The 24,953-nt window shown below is 42.4% G+C and overlaps 2 protein-coding genes across 4 annotated transcripts; both read right to left on the reverse strand.

Moving 5' to 3' along the window:
• Positions 1 to 3,506: 3,506 nt before the first annotated feature.
• Positions 3,507 to 9,603, reverse strand: LOC4329349 (riboflavin biosynthesis protein PYRR, chloroplastic). 2 transcript variants are annotated; one of them, XM_015767094.3, is made up of 9 exons: positions 9,093 to 9,603; positions 8,584 to 8,714; positions 7,603 to 7,702; positions 7,372 to 7,497; positions 6,969 to 7,282; positions 6,390 to 6,509; positions 5,745 to 5,990; positions 5,464 to 5,589; positions 3,507 to 3,988 (listed from the first exon to the last, which is right to left on the reverse strand). In XM_015767094.3, exons 1-9 carry the CDS (start codon positions 9,253 to 9,255, stop codon positions 3,728 to 3,730), a joined length of 1,587 nt encoding a protein of 528 aa, XP_015622580.1. In that variant the 5' UTR covers positions 9,256 to 9,603; the 3' UTR covers positions 3,507 to 3,727. The 2 variants fall into 2 exon arrangements, with proteins under 2 accessions (XP_015622580.1, XP_015622579.1); XM_015767093.3 differs by having other exon boundaries at positions 8,584 to 8,718.
• Positions 9,604 to 13,701: 4,098 nt separating this feature from the next.
• On the reverse strand, positions 13,702 to 19,184 carry LOC4329350 (aspartic proteinase 39). Of its 2 annotated transcripts, none has more exons than XM_026023501.2 (10): positions 18,805 to 19,184; positions 18,573 to 18,702; positions 18,228 to 18,475; positions 17,863 to 18,087; positions 15,366 to 15,528; positions 15,210 to 15,280; positions 15,006 to 15,096; positions 14,540 to 14,612; positions 14,344 to 14,415; positions 13,702 to 14,199 (listed from the first exon to the last, which is right to left on the reverse strand). In XM_026023501.2, exons 1-10 carry the CDS (start codon positions 19,065 to 19,067, stop codon positions 14,054 to 14,056), a joined length of 1,482 nt encoding a protein of 493 aa, XP_025879286.1. In that variant the 5' UTR covers positions 19,068 to 19,184; the 3' UTR covers positions 13,702 to 14,053. The 2 variants fall into 2 exon arrangements, with proteins under 2 accessions (XP_025879286.1, XP_015626877.1); XM_015771391.3 differs by having other exon boundaries at positions 14,540 to 14,615.
• Between the last annotated feature and the right edge of the window lie 5,769 nt (positions 19,185 to 24,953).

The raw sequence follows: 24,953 nt of genomic DNA on the forward strand, positions 1-24,953 counted from the left end.
TTTGGGAGAGGCTGATGTTATTATTAACATCAAACTACAAAGAGGAGATGAGGGTGGGATTCACTTGTGCAATCCCACTATGTGGACAAGGTTTTGAGTCGCTTTGGATATAGTGACTGCAAGCCAGCTCCTACTCCTTATGATCCCAGCGTGCTATTAAGGAAAAACCGAAGAATAGCAAGGGATCAGCTGAGATACTCTCAAATCATTGGTTCATTGATGTACTTGGCTAGCGCAACGAGGCCTGACATCTCATTTGCTGTAAGCAAGCTGAGCCGGTTTGTCTCAAATCCGGGAGATGATCATTGGCAGGCTCTGGAAAGAGTAATGCGCTATCTAAAGGGTACTATGAGCTATGGAATTCACTATACCGGGTATCCAAAAGTACTAGAAGGGTATAGTGACTCAAACTGGATATCTGATGCTGATGAGATAAAAGCCACAAGTGGATATGTGTTCACACTTGGAGGTGGCGTTGTTTCCTGGAAGTCTTGCAAGCAGACCATCTTAACGAGGTCAACAATGGAAGCAGAACTTACAGCACTAGATACTGCGACAGTTGAGGCCGAGTGGCTTCGTGAACTCCTGATAGATTTGCCGGTGGTTGAAAAACCAGTGCCAGCTATCCTAATGAACTGCGATAATCAAACAGTGATTATTAAAGTGAACAGTTCAAAGGACAACATGAAGTCATCTAGACACATCAAGAGAAGACTGAAATCTGTCAGAAAGCAGAAAAACTCCGGAGTGATAGCATTGGACTATGTCCAAACGGCTAGAAATCTGGCAGATCAGTTTACCAAGGGGCTACCACGTAATGTGATAGACAGTGCATCGAGGGAAATAGGCTTGATACCCACCTAAGGTTGCATAATAGTGGAAACCTGTCCATTATGATCGGAGATCCCGTGAATTTGGATGGTGAAACAAACTATTGTGTGACTGAGAGAAGAGACCCTTGAAAAGGGCTCATTTTCATGATGTGCTTCTCTTCTTTCCTGTATGGTAGGATGGCTTATGTCTTAATGTGATCCGAGTGGCTTTTCCAAGCAGAGATGTTGACCTGCAGAACATCTTAGAAGGAACACACCTATATGAGTTCGACTGCTAGTCACAGTCTATGAGATTTGGGTGATCTCTAGATACTCATGAAAGGCCTGGAGTATGACTTATAAGCTCCAACCCGAGGGAATACTAATGGTTGCCTAGTATCAGTTATGGAATTGAGTGAAACCTAACTGCACAAGACTGACAATTCAAGGCATAGTCCATTGTTCAGTTGTGGTCAGGTGTAGCTCCTTTTCTAGGTGAAAGTTCAACTTAACAGTCTTCACCGAAACACTGGTATATAAAAGCTGCTATGGAATAGAGAGCATTCTCATGAGCCTTGAAAATTTGGTGGGGATTGTTAGATTTAATTGGGTAATTAATCCATTTAAATCAATTAAATCAAATAAATTCCAAGGCTCATTATGCTAGGAATTCATGTGAATTCATTCTTCTATGGGATATCAATGGGATGAAGAGTTTTGAGAATTAATCCATTTGATTAAGGAATTGGTAACTTATATCAATTAGTCCTAATTGATGGATGGTTGATGGTTGTGTAGTGGAGGATGGTTCATGGCTAGTTGATGACATTTAGTTGCTCTATTCCTCTTCCTATTCCATTGGTAACTTACATCAATTACTCTTAATTGATTGTTGGTTGATGGTTGTGTAGTGGAGGATGGTTCATGGCTAGTTGATGACAATTAGTTGCTCCATTCCTCTTCCTATTCCATGACTCTTACTCTTCATCTTCCATTCATCTTATAAAATGGGAATGGATTTGATCTCCCGCGAGAAAAAGAAGACACACTTTCATCCATTTTCCAAAGCTGTTGTTGCTACGGTAATCCCATCCCGACGAGTGTGTGCACACGCGTTGGGAGAGTAGGCCTCCGAAACCACGCGTTGCTGCGACGTTTGCACAGACGGGCGGGCGATCAGGTTTTTGGGGAGCGCAAGGCGCGACTACTCACTGTTCGTCAACATCTACTTCATCTTCACCAACATGTCGAACACTGGAGACAAGGAGAAGGAGACTCCCATCAACACCAACGGAGGCAATACTGCCTCAAACTCCAGCGGAGGACCATTCTTGGGGTATAACCTTATTACATTATTTCAATTAGAAGTTTTACCGTTAATGTTCATCGCAATGTCAACATTGTGTCATTATGTGATTGTTGATGCTTATTCAACGTTAAGCATGCTCATGTTGATTACATTCACCACTATCACTGGATCAAATCCTATTGTAAATATCATGTTTATTATCTTGTTATTTTGGATTAAAATATGCCGAATTATGACCAAATTTCCAACAAGAAAGAGAAAGAGGAGAGACAAAGCATCGTTGTTATGCATAACAACGGCTTAAGGGCATGTACAATGGTGTCTAATAACGGGCTCTTTTCAGAGTCGACTCTTAGCATTTATTAACGAAAAGTTTGTTGCATGAGGTTGGAGAAAAGAAAAGAATTATAATAAAAAAATATTTAGTGCATTAATGGTTTAGAAATCGTATTGTCTCTACTATTGTAAAAAGATAGTCTCTAGTGATATTAATTAATATAGGTAGCTCATATTAGACTCTACCTTTATACATACCCTAACAACGACTCTTAATCATTGTAATATGGAAATATGGTTGCATGAGGATAAAAAAATGAAAAGAATATTAACAAAAGGAATATTTTTGAAGTTAATGATTAGAGACTTTGTCGTCTCAACTATTGTAAAGACACGGTCTCTACATAATCTTGTATTAATCTTGTATTGTTTAAGAGACCATACTCGTCACTACCAATAAACATGCCCTATTCAGCTTCGCTATTTTCTAATTTTCTAATTATTAAAAAAAAAAACAGCTTCGCTTTTGCAGTCGGAGAGACGAGTTACTTACGGACGGACGGGTTTCAAAATAATCCCCAATAGTCAGACGGCCGCACCAATTCCAAATCGACAAGGTACGTGAACGTACTCGTACGTGACGATGGTGGTAATACGTGAGCTGGACGAGAACGAGGAGGAGGTCGTGAGGACGCCGGAGGAGGTGGCGGCGGCGGCGGAGCGTGAGAAGATGGCGTTGCGGCGGGGGTACGACAGGATGATCGCGAGGCGGGTGAAGATGGCGTTGCGGCGGCTGGATTTTGATTCCCGGAAAATCCTCGACCGGCGCCAGACACCCTACAGCGTCGTCGTCGACGAGACCAACTACAAGGACGTCGACGCCGACGCCTTCCTGGGGATCCCCAAAGCCCCGTGCTACTGCTGCACCCTGCGCTCTCAGGAATTGCAGGAAGCCCTTCTTCGTCAGCAAAAACGCGATTAAATTAGTTATCAGGTTTTAATAAAAAAGTATGCAGAAATCTCATAGTAGCACTACATGGTTTCCTCCTTTACTATTTATTATATGTATAGAGTAATCTTGCTGTGAACAATTTGTTTTGGGTGATATATGCATCCTCTATCTCTGCTCTGATTTTATATTTGCAGACCAGACCAGTACAACAAGATGATAACAAATAAAATTCGGCAACGAAAGCATCTCAAATTTCTACAGGAATTTAGAGAGATAAAGAAACAAATGTTTCACAAAATTTTGAAGGCAATCACCATAATGATACATATAAATACCCCAGATCAAAACGTCTGCTGTTATGATCACCTCTCCAGCAAATCAAGCTGGCTCCCCTACCTCAACAGCTGTTTGAATTGTTCCTAGAATCTCTGATCGCAATTGCATCAGCAATCTACCCAAGTAATTCATACCTTCGCCCTCGCGCCCACCGCCCCAAAATAAATCGTGGGGCGACGCCTCAACAAGAACAGAGCCAGCCGTTGACAACAGCATGTCAGTCAGATGGGAATAAGTTGAGAACTTGCGCTTTGTAGCTCTGTACATCACTTCAATTTTGATGGAATCCCAATCTGGTCGTACCTAAGAGAATAAATAATTGAAAAGAATAATTATTATATTGATTTACATAACCAAGCAAGATTATCACACTAAAATTGCAAAATACAAATTAATATATACTAGTGAAGTAGTCATTGTAACTAGGAAACTGAGGCGGCACATATTTTCAGAGAGAACTGCTGCCAATTGTCATGGAGATCCTACAGAATATTGGTTCAACGCTGGAACTGTCAGAGTGCGAGGTGGCTAATAGGTCATTTATTTCAACTAACAGAAAATTGTTACCCACAGGGAAGAACAAAATTGTGCCAGGTGGCTAATAGTCACAGACAATCACAGGTTTCTTGTAGCAAGTTATGGTAAGACAACTTTCATCTAAATATACCATATTAATAGTTGAATTATTGTGTACTTCCTCTGTTTCATAATGTAAGTCTTTCTAGCATTGCCCACATTCATATAGATGTTAATGAATCTAGACATATATGTGTGACTAGATTCATTAACATCTATATAAATATGGACAATACTAGAAAGTCTTACATTATAAAACGGAGGGAGTATCTTTTATAAATGTTTTGCAACTTAAGAAAGGAGGAACTGCCTAAGATGTACTACTAATTGTATGCACTTATCCACTTATTGCGTGTGCAGACAAGAATTCCACAATATCACTTGCAGAAATACTAGGGGACGGTGTACTTCTGGAACGGTATAGGCATGATACCTAGGTATCATACCTGATACCCACGTATATCGGACCTGATACACATGTATCAGGCCTATACTGTTCCAACCATCCTGGTCTCCCTCTATCACTTGAGTGACAAGGGTTACGAACTATTAAACATAAAGGATCAAGGAAACAAACTTTGCTCCTCGATGGGTAGTAATTGTCTGATTGGATTTTGGGTAAGTGTTCTTTCCCATCCAAATGATGGGACTAATTATGCTGATAGTAAAACCAATTTGGATTAAGTCACAGAAGGATTGGTTCCTGCAGTAGCACAACATGAAAGACAGGAGATCTTTTGTGGTAGGGCCAGTTTCTAAGATGTAGCATGATTTTCATGCAAATATAAAACTCAGGACAGAAAGGGAGAGGCGAGCTATGGTTATGTACAAGAATGACCTACTACTTTGCAACAGATGCTGCTATGCTCCTGAAGTGGGACAAATCAGTCAATCAAACAGGGGCACTTCGGAGGCAAAATTTGGTTACACCAAGAATTTTTTGGTAATTCAAATGAAACCTAACACCATGTGCAGGCAAACCCAAGGGTGGAAAATCTCTTGCCAAATTTGGTATTGCAAGCAAATTGGTACAACCACAATACAAACAGAACTATTTTTCCACGCTTTGGCATTTTTCAGGTTTTCACACTGACAATATTAGTTATCTACTTTGGGCCTTGAACCAAATAGCCCCTCAGTATGTTAGATCATTTCCTACTATAACAAGCAAATATGGAAGTAACCAGAACATTCAAACATACCAATTCTTGAAATTCTCTTTGCCGAGTGCGTCCTATTCTAGCAGCTTCTTCAGGACTCTTAGCCAGCTTTATTTCTTGGACAATCTCTCTTGCTTGAGGATCATCAACACCAATAAACTTGTGTGCCTGAATAAACTTTGAGCTTAATGATCACAGTGCAAACAAAGATTCTACATACAGTTCATGATATTGAAGGCTAAGATAACATTTCAGTGAATCCTGATGAAGTGTTTTTTTTTTCACAGCACACAAAAATAATAAAATGTTAGAGAAAAATAAACCTGGTAATAGTGCTCCACTGTTGGCCATGTGAAATAGTCTCCATTTTCATCGGGCATGTGAATTGGATGGGGAGAAAAGTTAGAGAAGGCACCAAAGGTATCCCAAGTCTTGTAGAAGGATATAATATTAGTTTCATATGGAGATACTTCTGGATCAACTGAAGGCATTTCATCCACAGATGGTATTACAGGTGAGAGATCAGGAATAGGTTGGATGAATCCACTCATGAGCATGTCCCTATCAATCTGCACCATCGCAAAGAAAAAGATATAGTATCCAGACGTTGTCAACAAATGCCAAATTATACATATGCCTACAGGCCTACTCCCTCCATCCCAAAAAGAATCAACCTAGGAGGGGATGTGACCCCTCCTATGTCCACATACATTGTCCTAGGAGGGGTCACATCCCCTCCTAGGTTGATTCTTTTTGGGACGGAAGGAGTACACTAACAGTTTAGTTAATCAGATGTTCAATGCAAAATTATATAATAAGAAAAGGCCATTAGTCCAAACTGAATGAAAATGGTGGTATCATAAGTTCTACATAAACAAGGGAGAGATCTACAAATAAATTATGGAGTAAAAATTTTAATTTAGCAGCTACTATGCATACTTATTTGAACTAAAACATAGATAGTTAACCTGCTCGTAAGAAACATCAATTAAATCAATCGCTTGAGTCATTTGATTCATCCCTAGTTCACCGACTGGTGTTGGAGCATTCACTCCCCCAATTATTTTTGGAGCCAAGAATGCATACACCTGTTCAAAAATGTAAAAATCAACACTATAAATAGAGTTCACTAAGGACAAGGCAAACAAAATGCTAATTAAGGCACAAAACTAGATTAAGTCTAATAAATATAATCAATCAACAATCAAGTAAGTAATACAACAAGTGTTAACAGGCTGAGGTGCATAATGCAACGATCGGATATATGTCACATGTGGTGTTGCAAAACAAGTGAATGAAGTCATAGATATTTCCTTATTATTCTGTTGAGTTGGCCTCTAAGAGACGTAAAAGGCTTCAACATTATTCCCAATGAGAAGGTTCCTTACCAGTCGTTGCAGCATTCATATTGTAGCAAATAAGAAGCTGATAAAGGCTAAATAAATTCGTATCCATTTAGTTCATGTTCTTTTCACCTTGGATATCTATAGCATTAGTGAATGCACATAGAATGCATATAGTGTGAATCTAATTTTAAAAACATTTACCTTATGAATAACACTTGCAGATATAGCAGAAGCTGCTAGGGTCCCACCACACTCCCATAATACGGAGAGGTAACCACGATCATAACAATATGACATAACATCTCTAGGATTCAGCATGTCAAACTCCACTACTTCAACACCCTTCAAAGCAAGTTTCTTTTGGAGATCTCTCCGAGCACCTCTTTGTGTTGCAACTATTGTGTATGCATCATGTACATTCCATAAATTTGCTTCCTCGGGAAGATTAAGAGACTGTGACATTACAATTCGCACTGGAACATGCCCCTTGACATGCCTGGCAGTTAAGCGAGGATCTAAGGCACAACCAAAAGCTATTCAATTTTATGGAGGAGCAATATATAAAACATATAGTAAATAGAAGATTGCACTATCCAGTCAATACCATCAAGGCGTACTGTATTTCCACCTACAATTATAGCATCGCTTCTTCCACGCAATTCAAATACTCTGCCTCTAGATGATTTGCCACTTACCCAAGATGCATGCCCACTGCTTGCTGCAATTTTTCCTGCCAGTTTCCAGTAGAGCATGGTTGGATACTTTTGCTCAGCTATAGCATTATAACACATTGACAGAATTAATATAAACAAATCAAATGAATTATATAGCCTACCATCTGCAGTCATAGCATACTTCAGGACAGAGAACGGAACACGGAAGGCAGCTCGGTAAAGTAATGGGGCATTTACAATGAGGCATGACTTAAGAGCTTCCTACAGTGAAAACTAAAAACATTAGCAAGGCTATGAAAGAGCTTCCTACAGTGAAAACTAAAGACATTATCAAGGTCATAAAATGAAAGAACAGATCGATAATATTCATAGTATAACTACCACAATCACAACGACATAATCAAATATACCAATACAGTATAACTACCACGAGAGCATATAAATATACCGATACAGTATACCACGAGGCAACGACATGTTCATATTCTAGATGAAAACACAGCTTCCTACATTAAACACAAACTGAAACTAATTAAGGTAAATACCAAGGTGAACACTAGCCGAATAGCATCCACTTAAAAAGTAGGTACATCAAATGTCAGTCATAAAAAGATTATTGCACATGGTGGAGGGGTTTAACCATCAAAATAGTAACAGCAGAAGCTCAACTGAACCTCAATAAATGAAAATATCAAATAATGATATATTCTATGATACTAAATTAGATACTAATACAAATTAACCAAAAATGACATAACATCAAGTGAGAGCTCAAGTGCTCCATATTGACTTGTAGCAATAAATTTACTAAACTAAAACAACATTCACATGATGGTACAGTGTACATAATAAATAGAACCTTCAAACTGAATACAAATTATAGTTACCTGGCGAAATATTATTTATTGTTGTGCATTATTATCATTCTTACCTTTTTTTGGCAATATATCCCAATGGATAATGATTTTTTTTATTGTAGAAAATTTTCTAAACATGTTATGACATACCCCTAGTAGCTTAAGATGTTGAGTAGATGAAAAATTACTGAATAGTGACAGCTTTAATCTTTAACAACTACTACTACTACTAATTAGAATATTGCAACTAATCAAAACAAAGAAAAGTATAATCCAGGAGAAAACCTTAAATAATTTACTGTGCAGATCCTCGCCCACAACGTCAACTTGAATGCCTTCATTTCGTAGTGATTGAATTGCCTTTCCTCTCAGGTGCTTTAAGGGGTGCCTAAGACCAACCACAACCCTTGTAATTCCTGCCTAATAGAATGTTAGCGTACCGATTGCGCTTCAATTTTCAAAGATATCTCATAAGAGACAACATAAACAATAGGTAGGACTGGTTTATTTTTCTTTTAAGAGTAATGCACGATTCGGTGTGGCCATAGTGATGATTGGACGAAATTAGCTCCTATGCAAGGTGGACTAATGTGTAGGAGCTGAGACAGGAGGGTACAGTAGTGTCATCGTTGTGGCTTTACCCTTGGAGTTCGCACGAACAGCGATCGGTCAGCACGGCGCAGGAAATTTGCATCACGATGTAGGAATTTGAACAATATTTTCATTATATTTTGTGAATTGTGAGATGTGCGTGCAAAAGAAGGGAGCGACAGCGAAGGGCCAAGGATTAGCACCTGGACTAGGGTGGAAACGGCAGTGCTGTCCCCGTAGCAGTCCCCGGGCTCGAGGTTGAGGTAGGCCGTGGCGCCGCGGGCGTGCTCGCCGGCCTCCTGGGCGGCGAGGAGCTCGGCGCAGGGCGTGCCCTGCGCGTAGAGGAACCCCTCGCCCACCACCCATGCCTCGGCGTTGTCGGTCTCGAGCTGGGGCCTGGCGATGACGCACCCGAAGTTGGGGTGCGGGGAGGTGAGCCCCGCGGAGCGGTCGGCCGCGTCGGCGGCGCGGCGAAGGAGGACGGCGTCGTGGGCGTGGGAGGCGGCGCGCGGGGCGGGGAGGGAGAGGCGGCGGAGGCGGAGGTGGAGGCTCCGGCTCAGGCTCCGGCGGGGGAGGAGGAAGAGGGGGCAGGTCGCCGCCGCGGCGGGCGCGACCCCGCACGGAGGCGGATGCGCCGGAGGCATGTGGTGTCTCGCCGGCGCGGCGAAGGCTCCCCCGAGTTTGGGGTAGGTAGACCACGATTGGGATTTGGATGAGGTGTAAAGGAATTTTTTTAAAAATATATATATTTGTTTTTTATATTTATAAAAGTATGTTTTTTATTTTCAAGTTTTGAATATGTAAACTCTAATCCCTCTCAAAGGGTATTTTTTTATAGGGGGTAAATACTCTCCTAGTTCCAAAATATAAAAGATTTTGACCGGATGTGACACATCCTACTAAATACGAATTTGGACACGTGTTCTGTTCAAATTCGTAATATTGGGACGTGTCACGTCTGACCAAAATCCTTTATATTTTGGGGCTGACCAATTCATAGTATTAGTATGTGTCATGTCTGAATAAAATCCTTTATATTTTGGGGCGGAGGGAGTATTAGACAAGAGAGGGTGTTTAGCTAATTTATATGGAACAACTTGTTGTGACGAGTTGATTGTCTCGAACTCAAACGAGAGCTCTGTTATTTTTCCTTCCAACTCAACGAGAGCACTTGGGCAGTGGACACTTGTCATGTAACTGGGCCGGATCGGTATGCATATTGAGCTCAGGGCTGGCTAGGCCCAATCCACTGCGACAAGCCGACCACTCCAGCCACTACAAAAGGAGCAGAGCCAACAAATGGAGAACAAAACAGATGAAACTTGACTTCTTCCTTCCGATGCTCTCTCCTCTTCAACCTCTGTATCTCTCTTCTCTTCTCTCTCCAATCTCTAGCTATCTCTTCTTCTCCAACCTACTGCTGATTCTCAGTCTTAGATTCCATTTCCCCCATTTGTATCCCCAAATACTCATCTATCAAGTGTTGGAGGAAGAATTGTTTGCTTGTGCAGGAATTCACTAAATCACATGGAGTGGATTTGTAACAATATGGTATCAGAGCCAACAATCCGTGGGATTCCAGGCCAGGAGACAAGGTGGATGACACACGGTGGCAGCAGTGACGTCCAGAGGCTAGATCCAAGCATTGGAGGGGGTTGCACTGGAGGCGCCTGCCAGGTGTTCGAAGAAATGCCGAGCTGGCTGGGAGCTGGTGCAGGCATTGCTCTTCGTGTCCAAGTGAGCCGGGTCCTTTACCCGGTGACTGGCGAGGTACTACATCAAGTCTACAACGACTATGGAGCCGTGGCAGTGCAAGTGCTCGCCACTAGTTGTTGGGGCGTTGAGGCGCTAGTCTGGTTCCGGTCAAGCTGTGACGCGGAGAGGGCTCGATCTGACACCAATGAACGCAACATTTACGATGGGTGCTGCTTGCTTGATGTCCAGCACACGCAGTCTTTCCCTGGAAATGGTGCTAACATGATGCCCACCAAGTGTTCGACGTTGGGACCAAGTTATGCCACCACCACATCAGGGGCCAAGAGCATACCAGCTGCAACAGAATGCGTGTTCCCAGCCACTAAAGCTTCATTGGCACCCTCAACTTCATCAACAACCATGGCGACTCCGGCACCTTCCACCGAGACCAAGGTTGTTGGGGCTGGCATAGACAAGGAGGTGTTGAAATCAGAGGAAACCACTCAGGACTTGTACACTAAGATGATGGCCATGATCGACAAAATGTTGGAGACATGCCGTAACACCAAGGAGGATTATACCGTGAGTGTGGGTTCCAATGGAGATGCCACGGCACTGAGCGTCAACATTGATTCAGTACCCATCTTATCAGAGGTCAGTAATGAGGCTAAATCAACTCATCTTGTCAACACTAACAAGCTTAGTATGGTGAAAGTGAAACCAACCAAGGGTTTGACAAAAAGCAAAAAGGAAAAGGTTGATGGTGATGCCGGTGGTATGGTCACTGATGATTGTGTCGAGTTTACCAAGGTGGATACCAAGCTCATTTATGTGTTCAGACCATTTACAGATGTGAGTTTGGCTTTGTGCCAGAGCAATTACATTGGTGTCACCAACCTTCCTGTTGTCTCTTCTGAATGTGAGGTTCGCTACGATGATTTTGTCTCAGGAGCAGATTTCACAGCTAGACCGCAAGTAGTACCTCCCTGGAGACTAGCAGTTCCACTGGATTTTCGATTCTTGCCATGGCCAGATATATTTAATCAAGGCAGCGGAGGCGTGGTGGTGAAGCTCTTACAGCCCTGGCCACCACCTGCTCAAGCAGAAGTTAAAGCTAAAGTAGAAAAACTGAATTTACATGGTCAGAAACTAGAGATTCAGATTATCGTAAGTCTGTTCAATCCCCAAGGCTACCATAGAAGGTCTGCAATTGTTGGGTGAACGAATGTTACAGGAAGAGCAACTGAAGTGTGAGGTTGTCAAGTCCAATTGGTACAGTTTTTCAAATCTTTTTAGTTGGAGATATGATGGATATTGCTCTGCCTATGCAGTCATTGGGACAGCTAGTTCCAAGCTACAGTCTAGCTCAATTTGAGAATGAAAATTTACTGATTCAGCAAGCTATGAGCTGGTGTCGGTTCAAATTATCAGCTAATTATTTCCTGAGCAAGCCTTATCAATGGAGAAAATATATTGTGGGTGCTCCAGCTTACCAAGGGTTTCATTTTCAAGGAATGATAAAGCAACAAATTGATGGTGTTGATATGATGTTGCTATACTATCATCAAATCAGCATTGTATATTGCAGTGTTTCTGAAGATGTAGTGTATGATGTGACATGGACTCCTGTCATGCCAAGCAAATGGATCCATGTTGTAGCAATTGGGAGGACATGGCTATTATCTGCTTTTGCCCTGATAAATTTCCTAGAAGCTGGGACTGTGCAATTGGCAGTGAAGCTTGTGTATGTCAAGATTGCTGAGATGACAAGAATAAGATCTTGGGATCCAGTTATTGTCAATTTGGTTACTATAATAGCTTGCCAAATTTCTACAGAAGGTATGTCTGTTGGATTATCTGGTGTGAAGGTATGGTTGTTGTTTGCTCTCACTTTGGTGCGGTTCCGTGGATTGGTGACCACGTATTATGCAAAGTTCTAGAGATTTTCACCTGATGTGCATTATTTTGATGGTATGACTACTGGGAATAGTGTGTTGTGGGAACCTAAACTATTGCCACTGTCAATTCTTTTGGCTGAACCTAAACTACTGCCTGCTCAAGTTAAATTTAGACTTGTGGTTAATAATGTGACAAGAGGACTGAAACATCAAAGTTCGTATTGAACTGTTCAGAAAATATGCCACAACAGTGAAGAAGGGAGGGAGTGATACTCTTGATCTCAGCTCAGTTTGCAAGTACAAGAATGCTCATGATAGTATCCAAGTGGGCACAGTATCTAGCATTTCTCTATCACTGACCATGTTTGCCGTCCTTCCATCCAAAAAGCTTGTGACTAGTATCAAGATCCCTAACTATAATTCTAGACAAATGGAGGTGCAATGCATCCACCAGAGTGCAAGTTTTGTCACTTCTATTGGCATGGAGTCATCTCTTGTGGTTGCATTTTGTGGATCAGCTGGTGCTTATGTATTAGCTCTTGATGATTACTTGCAGCTACCCTGGGATCCTAGAGGCATTGATCTTGAGCTTCAATTGCATCAGCTTGGGGACAAGCTGATTTTCAAGGCGGAGAGAATGCCATGTAACTAGGCCAGATCGGTATGCATATTGAGCTCAGGGCTGGCTAGGCCCAATCCGCTGCGACAAGCCGACCACTCCAGCCACTACAAAAGGAGCAGAGCCAACAAATGGAGAACAGAACAGATGAAACTTGACTTCTTCCTTCCGATGTTCTCTTCTCTTCAACCTTTGTATCTCTCTTCTCTTCTCCAATCTCTAGCTATCTCTTCTTCTCTAACCTACTGCTGATTCTCAGTCTTGATTCCATTTCCCCCATTTGTATCCCCAAATACTCATGTATCAAGTGTTGGAGGAAGAATTGTTTGCTTGTGCAGGAATTCACTAAATCACATGGAGTGGATTCATAGCAACACTAGATTAAACATGAGTGTTTTACATTGTAAATTCAGTATATTTGAGTGTAAATTTATATCTGCACTGTAGGTTCTAAATCTCACCATGTTAATTAATATTGTAGCTTTGCTAACTAAAAAAGGAAACTATCAATTATACCTGATTGATTCGGGAAAAAAATGCAAGTGTAAACTAACACATGACACTAAAAAAGGTGATGAAAACACAAGTCGAGCAATGATGGAAAAAAACACATGATGGAGACGTACCGATTAAATGATGGAAAAAGTTATTGCAATCAGACTAAAACTATGATGCCGCTTATTAAGCAGAACAGTTTAGACAATTTCTAGAAACAAACAACATTGAATTTACTTCTAAATGTATGCTTTTCAAAGCTCGTGTTAGTCCAACCCTGTTTGTACAATGTGCTAGGTGTGTAGTATTTCCTCTCTCTGTGCCCCTATCAAAACAAGTGCTCACAGTGTCAAGTCTAAGCTTCTACTTTTTCTCCCCCCTTTTATCGTAAGAATAAAAATCAGTTTCTATCATTTTCAGAACAGACGTATTGTGCACCCAAGATTCCAAAGCCAGGTTACAACATTAAATAGCTGATCACTGTTGTTGCTAGCAACAAAATCAAGGACTTGCGCCACTGAACTTCACAGCCGGAGGAGATATCGTCCGCATTAACAGTGTATGTTGATCCCTTGTCATCACTGATCTTAATGCTGGAGGAGCCTGAGACAACAGTGAAGGTCAATATGATCAAATGTGCAATCATATGTTAAAGAGAGTATATTTATCTACTAACAAATTCAAATTGCAATATGGCACATTAAGTGCCCAGCGCAAAAGATTAATTTTCAATGAGCAAAGACTTACAGTTGTAATCTGCCCACCCGATAGCTTGATTTTCTAAATCATAAAGAACCAGCTTATTTGAAAGCACTAGATCTGAAAGTAAGTTTGCAAAAAAAAAAAAAAAAAAGGAGAACAACTTAAAGTAAGTGGCAACCATTAGAACAGAAATAAAACTTGTAGGGGCATAAATAGGTGAACAGCACAAAGCAATATGCACCTCCCAAAAGCACCATATCTTTCCCATCCTTGGTTTGTACTCCACCGTTTTGGAACCCCATGCAGTATAAATTCTTCTGCACAACAAAGGGTTCTAGATATTTACATGAAATACTTACTATCACAACTTGCATTAATGTATCATAGGAAGTTCTGCCACGTACAATAATGGTAGAAAGATCATAAGAAAAAACTATATTCTTTTGATGAGAAAACAACCTAAAGTTATCCAATGTTTCAAATTTTAGATCTATAAAGTAGAAATAATGGTTGGTATTTGCATAGTAAAAAAAATATAAAAGGGTGTATCTTTCTCCAAATGAATAATGGACAGCATAAAGTAGTGTGGCTGTGATGGAGCTGTCATCTGTGCACTAAATTCAACATGCATGCCCACGGCCTAACATAATGTTTGTAAGTTGTATGGTAAAAAAAAAAAAGAATAGGCAAGAGAGATTATTAAATACCCCATTTTGGAAAAGATAATCATGTGGAGAAACAATCAGTGAAACGTCTCCCTCAAAATGAAAAGTAACTTCAGGAAATCCATCATCGACGCTGCAATAGGAACACAAAAATTAGAAACATATCATATTACCAATGCATTATAATTTGAACCACCTAATGTAAACCTTGATAGGCAATGTAAAAGGGACCATTATCATGCGTACCTTCCAGAATATTGGAAGCAACTGAAGTCTTGTAAAGTCTGTACGGATATATCCTGATGCTTATCAAATACCTACAAAACAATAATCATGAAAATGTATAATGATGTGCACAAATCACTCTCAACTAAGAGGATTGATTCAGAAAGGATTTCGTACCATGGCAAATAGAGCCTTATAAACCCCCTCTGGGACATACGCCAATGTTGTCCCACTATCAATGATGGTACCTTTACTGTTACCTGAATCGAAAATATTTGTTGGAAGTCCTAGTGCGGTACCACCAACATCAATTCCTTTCAAGATGACATTATAGTGTGGCCTAGACAGTAACATGTTTATAAGATCTCAGCAATACAAACTAATGTAAATGTCACGAATCCTCAAAAAAAAGTTAGAAGTGAATGTCAGGAATAAGAAATGTACACCTCTCATGGGCATATCAGTTAATCTGTTGCATGAAAATATAGCATCTAGCCTCTTACTATACAGCGGCTAATGAACTGTGGTTTCTCCTACACTATTGTTAAACTATGCCTTATTACAAGTGATTTGTAATGACATGTCAATGGCTAAATCATTCCACGGTCTTTTATTCTTTTGCACAGTCTAGCACTAGAAAATAACCATTCACTCAATAAGTTCTATTTCAGTATTTTAATCATAAAAAACTCAGTTATATGCAAGCACAATGATATTGGAGGTTAAAAGTTAAAACTTTCATTTTAAAGGGTATAATATATTGTTTAGACATTGCTCAGTCATATATAGCAGGATTGAGCCGAAAGAACGAACTACTGAAGTGCTGTGGTCATCCTCTTATCAAATGAATATGCATATGGGCCATATGTATTGGTGCAGGCATCCTGGATGGCTGGATCTCACAATTCTATCTACAGCAGCAGGTAGCTGAACCACCCTCTCGTGTATGGAGCGCTTTCACCATTTCAGCAAAATCCATGATGGAGGTGAAAGATTAGGAAATAGTTGAGAGTGCGGAAAGTGGCAAGATCGTGGAATAGTTGAGAGTGTTACAACACAATTATCCATGCAAGATGAAAGAGAGTAGGGAATCATTGCGGGCATAGGCAGTGGTTAGTGGAACTGGTAGCTGGTGACTGATCAGTAAAGACACAACATATTGCCACTATGCATGAGAAGGACCAAGCTTCTCATTTGGCTGCCATGAAGATGTGTAATCCAGAGATTAATAGGCAGACAAGCTTGATTGGATCAGGCAAGATTTGAATCACTATGCTTAATCATTGGCAGATACAAACTTGTCCCCAAACCAATATTTTGATATGTACAAAATTTTAGATAATGAAGGAGTGCTAAGAAAACCATCTATTAATATCCCTACCCTAATTCGAGGAGTTTTTACCTTTTAGCACTTTGAAGTTGATTAGCTGTGTGTGGAATCCATAGGTATAAATGTGATCAATATTTAGCACTGCTGGGTTAGTCCTTTTTACAAAGAAATGTGATATTTCAGTTAAAGTTGCAGCCAGATATCCCACTAAAACATCAGCAAAAGAGACCAGTAAAACAACTAAAAGAACTAAACAGCTACAGAAGCACATTATTTTAGTTAGTAAAGCCTGGTTATTAATGTACTGTACATCTCGGAAAATTAAAAAAAGCAAGTTAAGCCATATTAACAGAGAATGATACGATTATTAATCACATGAGAACAGCAGTACACAAACATGAATGTGGGACATGGAGAAGCAAACCGAAATTTTGACAATCATGCTAGAGAGAAGAGAACTTTGCACACTTGCAGTTGTTGAATACTTTCATAAAGCAGACACAATTTATAAAACAGTATACAACATTTCAAAAATTCAATACATGTACTCCCTCCATTTCACAATGTAAGTCATTCTAGCATTTCCCACATTCATATTGATATTAATGAATATAGACATATATATCTATCTAGATTCATTAACATCAATATGAATGTGGGAAATGCTAGAATGACTTACATTGTGAAACGGAGGAAGTAATGATTTGATACAAAATCATTATCTTTTATTTTGGTAGAAAAATACTATACTATGATTCAAAATTCAAATTGAATGAAACAATATAAGCTAAAAGTCATAACTAAGTTTGAAATTCAAACAACTCAATAAATGTTTGTTTGCCATCTAAGGATGAACTATCAAATTGTCTAGGCCTCTAGGGGAATAGGAAACACTAGTCAAAAGCTCTGGATGCTGAGTTTTTTCTTCTTTTTTTTACTCAACTAGTTAAATTACTATATCCTAATTCATTTGGCAAAATCCAAATCTTGAACAGAATATCGTAAGTAGGAAAGCAACTACCGATCACACTCTTGGCCCATATCATTCACAAAAGTTGATGAAATCACCTTCCTGGTGTAAAGTGAAGCATCAGCCAGAAACTACGGACTTCTTATGCCAGTTAAGCCTCATAGACCCATAGCAGGGAGACAGTCATATACTCATATGCAAGACTATATAACGAATCAAATTAAACGCATTGGTAAAAAAAAAAAAGAGGCTCTATTTAGCAAGCAACGAAGAACGATCCAAACAAAGTAAACAAGGGACATACAGAAGCAGAGAAAAAAAAGAGAAAAAAAAAACAAGCACATAACTATAATTGGCAGAGTATAATGGCGTACATGTCGGGCACCAACGGTGTTGTCTTCACTTTCGGCTGCACCACGTTCCCGATAGCGAAAATCCCCCCACCATTTACAGTGTCCAAGCAATGCGCAAACATCTTCCGAACTTTTCCCGCGGCGGCGAGCTGTGACAGCATCGACGAGTTCGACTGACCAAATCCAAGAATCCCATCGAGTGCCAGGTTTGACGACCCCAAATCCCCACCCAGCTTAGCACCACACCTGCAAATCACGACAGAGGGGAGACCCCCAGATCTTGGCATCGCTTTCAGAAGGTTTTTCACACCGATTTCCATCCACACATGCTAGTTTTTTTTTTGTTTTTCTTTTCGTTTTTTCGCCTGAGAAGAGAAAAGGCTCACCCGAATGAGACGCTGGCATTGGCCGGCGTGGTCTGGCCATCGCCGGAGACCTGGTTGTACTGCAGGAAGTCGGTGACGAAGAACCCGGCCGTGGAGCTCCCGTCCCCGTACGAGATGCTGTACTCGCACGGCGACGTGGAGGTGCACGACGGCAGCACGCCGCCGTAGTTGGCGACGCAGAACTGCTGGTCGCAGGTCACCAGCTCCCCGCTCTGCGACCCCCTCGGGTCGTACATCGTCAGCTCAATCTGCAAAACTCCCCCCAAATCAAACATCCAATCTGGGCACGAGAGGGGGGGAATCTGCAGGGGAGGAAGGAGGAATCGGAGGTCAGTAGTATCGCACCCCGAGGTTGCTCTTGCGCGGGCAGCCGTCGCAGGAGACGCAGTTGACCCAGAGGATGTCGCTGCCGGTGTCCACCTGCACGTAGTAGCGCTTCGCCGGCGTGCCGATCCCAATCCGCGTGAAGTAGAGCCTGCGCCCCCCCGTGTGCTCCCCACCGAGATCAGAGACGAACGCACGCACGCGCGCGCGGGCGCGCCCAGCACGACTAAGGGAAAGCTTCGGTAAAACTTACCCGGTCTCGGTGGCGAGGCCGCTGCCGCCGAGGGGGAGGTCGATGGCGGCGAGGAGGCGGCCGTGGCGGCGTCCGTCGTGCTCCCGGAGCGCCGAGAGGTGTCCCTCCCCGCCGTCCCCGTGGCGCGTGAACTTGCGCTGCACTTCGAACACCCCGGATGCGTCCGCCGCGGCGAGCGCCGACACCGACAGAGCGAGCAGCAGGACGAGGCGGCGCAGGGAGGCGCCAGGACCAGGAGGATCGCAAGCACCACGCGCCGCCATAGGTCGCGCGGCCTGAGGCAGCTGCAGCTTTGCTTCGCTAGGCTGGAGCTCCCGCCCTCGTCGCCTCGCCGGCGACGGCGAGGAGGAGGAGGAGGAGAGGAGTCCGCGCCTTTCTTCCGGAAAAGGAGGGAGAGGGGAGTGGGAAAGGGAGGAAGCGAGAAAAGAAGAGGAGAGGAGGAAAAGAGCGTTGATCTCAACGGCCGCTATTTAAATCGACAGCGGCTAATTTTTCTATTGGCCCCTTCTGGCTTCCATCCGATATACTCCCTCCGTACTCCCTCCATTTCAAAATGTTTGACACTTAGTACGTGTTTAACTATTTATCTTATTCAAAAAATTTAAGTAATTATTTATTCTTTTTACATCATTTGATTTATTGTTAAATATACTTTCATGTATACATATAGTTTTACATATTTCACATATTTTTTTAATAAGATGAACGGTCAAACATGTGCTAAAAAGTTAACGGTGTCAAACATTTTGAAACGGAGACAGTATATATATACTAGCAAAAGTGCCTGTGCGTTGCACCAGGTGATTACGAAGTGTGTATATTGACCAAAATTGTTGTTTGGTTTAGCAAAAGTACCCGTGCGTTGCACCGGGAAGCGCACAGATCAGAAAAAATATGCAATTAATTAAAATACAAATTCGTTGAAATATTTGGTATTTTTAAGTAGGTATGTGTATAATTAAATAATTTTACAAGTAAAGCAAGTGTGAGAAATAAAATGACATTTTTAAATTTAATTTTATTAAATTCTCCATGATTAGTTATGCTTGTCAGGGTTATGGATACCACATACCTAATAGTAGTTGACTAAATCTCGGCAGGACCCACCACATACCATGCCCTATACGGAAACTGGACTTCAGATATGGAGGGAGTTCCGGATAAGGAAAGACAACCAAGTCAGGTCAAGGGTCCAAGAGCCTTATCCTCTGAGAACGATTCTCCAACGACAAGACTGAAGGCTAGGGAGAGTGTATGACTCTACAAACTGACTGATCGAAGTCGGTAAGAGAGAAGACACTCATACACAAAACATTGGTCGGTAAATTTAATTCATTTTCAATTTACCATACATATTATAACATGTCACCCTTTGAGCATTCGCTCGGGGGCTCTTTCTATTTGATATTCTTTTCTGAGTATTGATTTCAGGAAAATTCTATTCGACATTGACGAAGACTCCATGTCTCTATGGTTCTACACCAAGATCGACTAAGGTGAGTACGACAAATGTTGACAAGGCTCCACGCAGACTCTACGCCTTCTCGATCGCTCAAGAACGGTTGCTGGATCTCGACAAGGAATACAGAATGAAAAGATGGTGTACCCGCCGAGATAAAATTTCTTGACTTCAATCCAAATTCTCGATTACAGCAAGACGGGAGACTTAGTCGTCTGCTCTGTACTTCCTTGGTTGACATCGGAGATTGACTCAGACAAACCCTTTAGGTGCCCGCACGAGGCTGACAAAGGAAGTCTAACGTTACCTCTGAACTCACCGAGAACGGTCATTTGAGCTCGATAACAGTTACTCCATGGTCAGCGGTCGAGAATATGAATTCGTTCATTTGCATTGAAGTCGGGGGCTACTGTCAGGGTTATGGATACCACATACCTAATAGTAGTTGACTAAATCTCGGCAGGACCCACCACATACCATGTCCTATACGGAAACCGACTTCAGATATGGTGGGAGTTCTGGATAAGGAAAGACAACCAGAGTTCTACATGGAAACGACAAGGACTACTCGGATTGTATCCATATTTGTTTCCCTAGTTCTACTTGGACAATGGGACACCTATGGGTATAAATACAAGCCCCCCTAGGAGGACAAGGGGACACTCACCATGAGACGATCAACAGGATCAACATGATCAACAGACGAGCACCTCAATCAACACACCCACCGCAATCTACGGGACAACATACAAACCAACATACGCCAAGACAAGACGCCGCCGGATATCAACTTGGGATAGGCATGGCTATTCCCCTACGGTGTCCTTGGATACCGTCAGGAGAGACGAAAGCGCTATCTCTGATCTCGCTGGGCACGGATTCGAGGAGGAAGGCTACCCTGTTATCGACTACGAGTCAGACCTTTAGACCGACATATCGACAACAGTTAGATCGGCTACCCCACATATTGTACTGGTGTGATTATGGTGAATAAAAGTAACTCCGGCTATGGCCAACAAGATGTAGGGTCATTACCCGACAATTCAGGGGCCTGAACCTGTGTAAAAATCCTTGTCTCCGTCTCTTTTACCTCAGTCTCGTGTATATCCTAGCACCGACGGTCCCCATACTATGCAAATACCAGAATTACGACACCAAACGTCGACAGTGCTGTTTGGAATTTTATTGGAATTTTCAGAGCTTAATTGCTAATTTTAATAATACAAACATCATTTAATAATTATTTAATTGGAAAAAAAAAGAAAATCCTTCCTTTTAGGTTTGCTTAGAAATAAACACATTCAATAACTATAATTGTAAATGCTTCTAAAAAAATGAAGAACTAAAAATGAACTTCTCTTTTTTTGGGCCCGAGGGACCTAATATAGACTTATTTCCGACTCGAGGGACCTAAAATAGACTTATTTCCGTCCCTTGCCGGTCGGCCCATGGCCTTATCAAAACCCTAACCCTAACCCTCCCCACCCCTCCCCTCCCCCCCCCCCCCCGCCTCCACCCCCCTAGCCGCTCGGCCGCCTCCCCCACTCCCGACGCCGCCTCTCCCCCTCCCCCTCTCCCCACCGGCGCCGCTTCCCCTCCCCTCCCTCCGGCGGCGCTGCTCTCTCTCCTCATCTCTCGCCTCTCCCCCTCCCCCCAGCCGGCCGCCTCTCCCACCACCGGCGCCGCTTCACTTCCCTTCTCCCTCCCTTCTCGTCGGCACGGCGCGGCGACGGCGGGCTGCGGCGGCGGTGGCGGCAGTGCCGCCCTTCCCCCACGCTAGCGGCGGCGGCGCCCTTCCCCACGCTAGCGGCGGTGGCGGCGGCAGCTCTCCTTCCCGTCTCGCCGGCACAGCGCAGCGACGGCGGGGTACGGCGGAGACGGCGGCGACGTCCGTCCCTCCCCCTCTTCCTCTCCCTCTCCCCGTCGGTGTCGACGGCGACGACGGCGTCGGCTTCGTCCAAGGGTGAATCCGTCGGTGGTGGCGGCCACCGCGGGCGGTTCCTGTAGCGGCGCTCCCTCCGCACCTCTCTTCTCCTCCGGCGGCGGTGGGTTTTTTTTTTGCAATTTTTTCTATCGCTATTGCTAACCGAATAAGATTGTGTATGGACGAAAAACGGACGAAAATTAGATGTGACGACCGGAAAAATACGAATATTTATATTAGTTATAGATATAGTCCGTGTTTGGAAACCTTTTAAATAAAACTCTTTTAATCTTCCGCTTCCTAGATGGTCTAGAGATTTTTTTTTCTTTTTAGATTATAAAAATATATATAATTGTAAATCAGAATACAAATTAGAAGTAAGATACTATAAAGCTCGATTTTCTAGGTTTTCGCCATATGGCTACTTACCATTTGCTTATCACAATCTCAAGTTCCTTGATTAAAGTCATATTTCATGATCTAAGCCCAAAAAAATCTATGTAGAGTTGTATTTTAGAAGACTAATCAAACTTCCAATGTATAGGTGTATTACACCATAGACCCACATGACGACGAATATTTATGGTTGTATATCTCTGTATGTCGCGGTGCCGCCACTTGTACGTAATATTTTGACTTTGGTATAATATCAGTACAATGAGTCGTAATGAAGAAAGAATATTTTTGCATTAATGTGAAATAATTTTTTTTTCGTTTGGTCAGTATATTCTGACTCGTACATTTACTTCAATAGATATTATAGGTGAATGGTTTTTTCAAGTTGCAAGCAATAATATTATTACGTCCAAAACGACTGATCAGGTGGGTACTACCTCCGTTCCAGGTTATAGGACTTTCTAGCTTTACCCACATTTAGCTTTACCCACATTCATATATATGACAATGTTAGAAAATCTTATAATATAAAACGGAGGAAGTAGCATATATTGACTCAATTTTATTTGTAAAACGCAAACCACAATACTCCTAACTTACTCCACAGAAATTGGATTCCAGTACTACTCCACTGAACTAACAGGGCGGCGAGAAAAAAAAAAGAGCGATGGCATTTCTGGCCTCCGTGGAAATTTCACAAGAACAAGGACCGTAACGTGAATATCCATCCCCTTCGCCAAACGGCCGGTCACGTTTCGCAGGTGGAGTGGACTGATACCGGTTTGGTTTCCCCTTCGCGAAGCCAGCGCAGCCACGGACGCGGACAAGAGAAGCCAACCGACGCGGCACAGTATAGGAGAGAAGCCTAATCCCGGATTATTTTTTACTATCATTCGGTGCTAAATAAATTAATATAGTTTATTCGTAGTCGACGTCGAGACATCGACCGTATCGTATCCGATCACACGGTGCGTGGCGTTGCTTACTTGTTCGGTTTTTTCTCTCTATCTCTCTCTCTTTCTTTTTTTTTTGGGTCGCTTTTGATGTGAACGGCATCGAGCTGCAGCAAGCGGCGGCGCTTGCAAGGGACACCTTACGCTATGCACGCACAAGGATCGTCCAGCTCGATCGATCATCCGTACACGGGTTTTTCCGCCGGCTGGTTGGTTCTGACCGGCGCACGTACGCAGGATCGATCGGGCAGCTGGCACACGACGGCAAGCGCAAATCAATAATAGTGTCGCAATTAAATTAATCCAATTAATTATTCGATGAAGCGTCAGCCCGATCCACTGGTATATTCATGGGCATTCTCTCTCTCTTTTTATTCCGAAAAAAGACGGCAACATGGGTATTCTTGACTATTGAGTAGTACTAAAGCGAAAACAAATACAGTAGCACCTTGCAAATTTCGTTTCAAGACAGGTAGACCCCGTTTAGTTCCCAAAACTTTTTTTTTCAAAAACATTACATTTAATCTTTGACACATGCATAGAGCATTAAATGTAGATTAAAAGAAAAACTAACTGCACAAGTAGGAAAGAAATCACGAGACGAATCTTTTGAGTCTAATTAGTCTACGATTAGTCATAAGTGCTACAGTAACCCACATGTGCTGATGGCGGATTAATTAGGCTCAAAAGATTCGTCTCGCGTTATAAAATTAGTTTTTTCATTCGGGTGCAAACACATTTTCCGACATGCGATCAAACGTCTGATGTGACATACAAAAATTTTCATTCCCCGAACTAAACAGCCCCTTAGTTTAAATCGCAACAGGGGACATGAAACTGATTTCTCGCCCTCACCTTTCGGCCGTGTCGAGCACTCGAGCTAGCGGGGGGGTGCGCTAGTACGCGCGCCGCGGCCACGGCGCGGGAGGAGACGCGTCAGCTTTTGCCGCGGCCGCCGCGTCCCGAAACGGCAATGCAACTTGCAGAACGGCGCGCACGGCGCACCTCCCTCGGTTTCCGCTCCCCTAGACAGCAAATGCCTTGATAAACCTTCGGATCCATCGGCACCAAACCCACAAAACCTCAAAGCGACCCGGCATATAATTAAAAGAGGAGTTGTACACGATTCCGGCAGCTGAAACTGTTGACTGGATAAACAGATAATCTAGAACATTGCGTGTCGGTTTTGGACGTTTTGGTATTTAGACCATTTTTTTCTCACTAATGTACAACCTTGAGATAATTGCTGACTTGCTGTGAAGTACCACTGAGGACTTTGGATTGTGCTAATCCACGGGATTGGTACTAGGAGCTTAATTATCTTGCCGGTGTTTAGGGAAACTAGCAAAATGAGTGTGCTCCTGCCAATAAATTAATACTACATCCGTCCCAAAATAATTATATTTCTAGAATTCAA

Source organism: Oryza sativa, chromosome 2 (genome assembly GCF_034140825.1).
Source record: "Oryza sativa Japonica Group chromosome 2, ASM3414082v1".
Taxonomy (NCBI): Eukaryota; Viridiplantae; Streptophyta; class Magnoliopsida; order Poales; family Poaceae; genus Oryza; species Oryza sativa.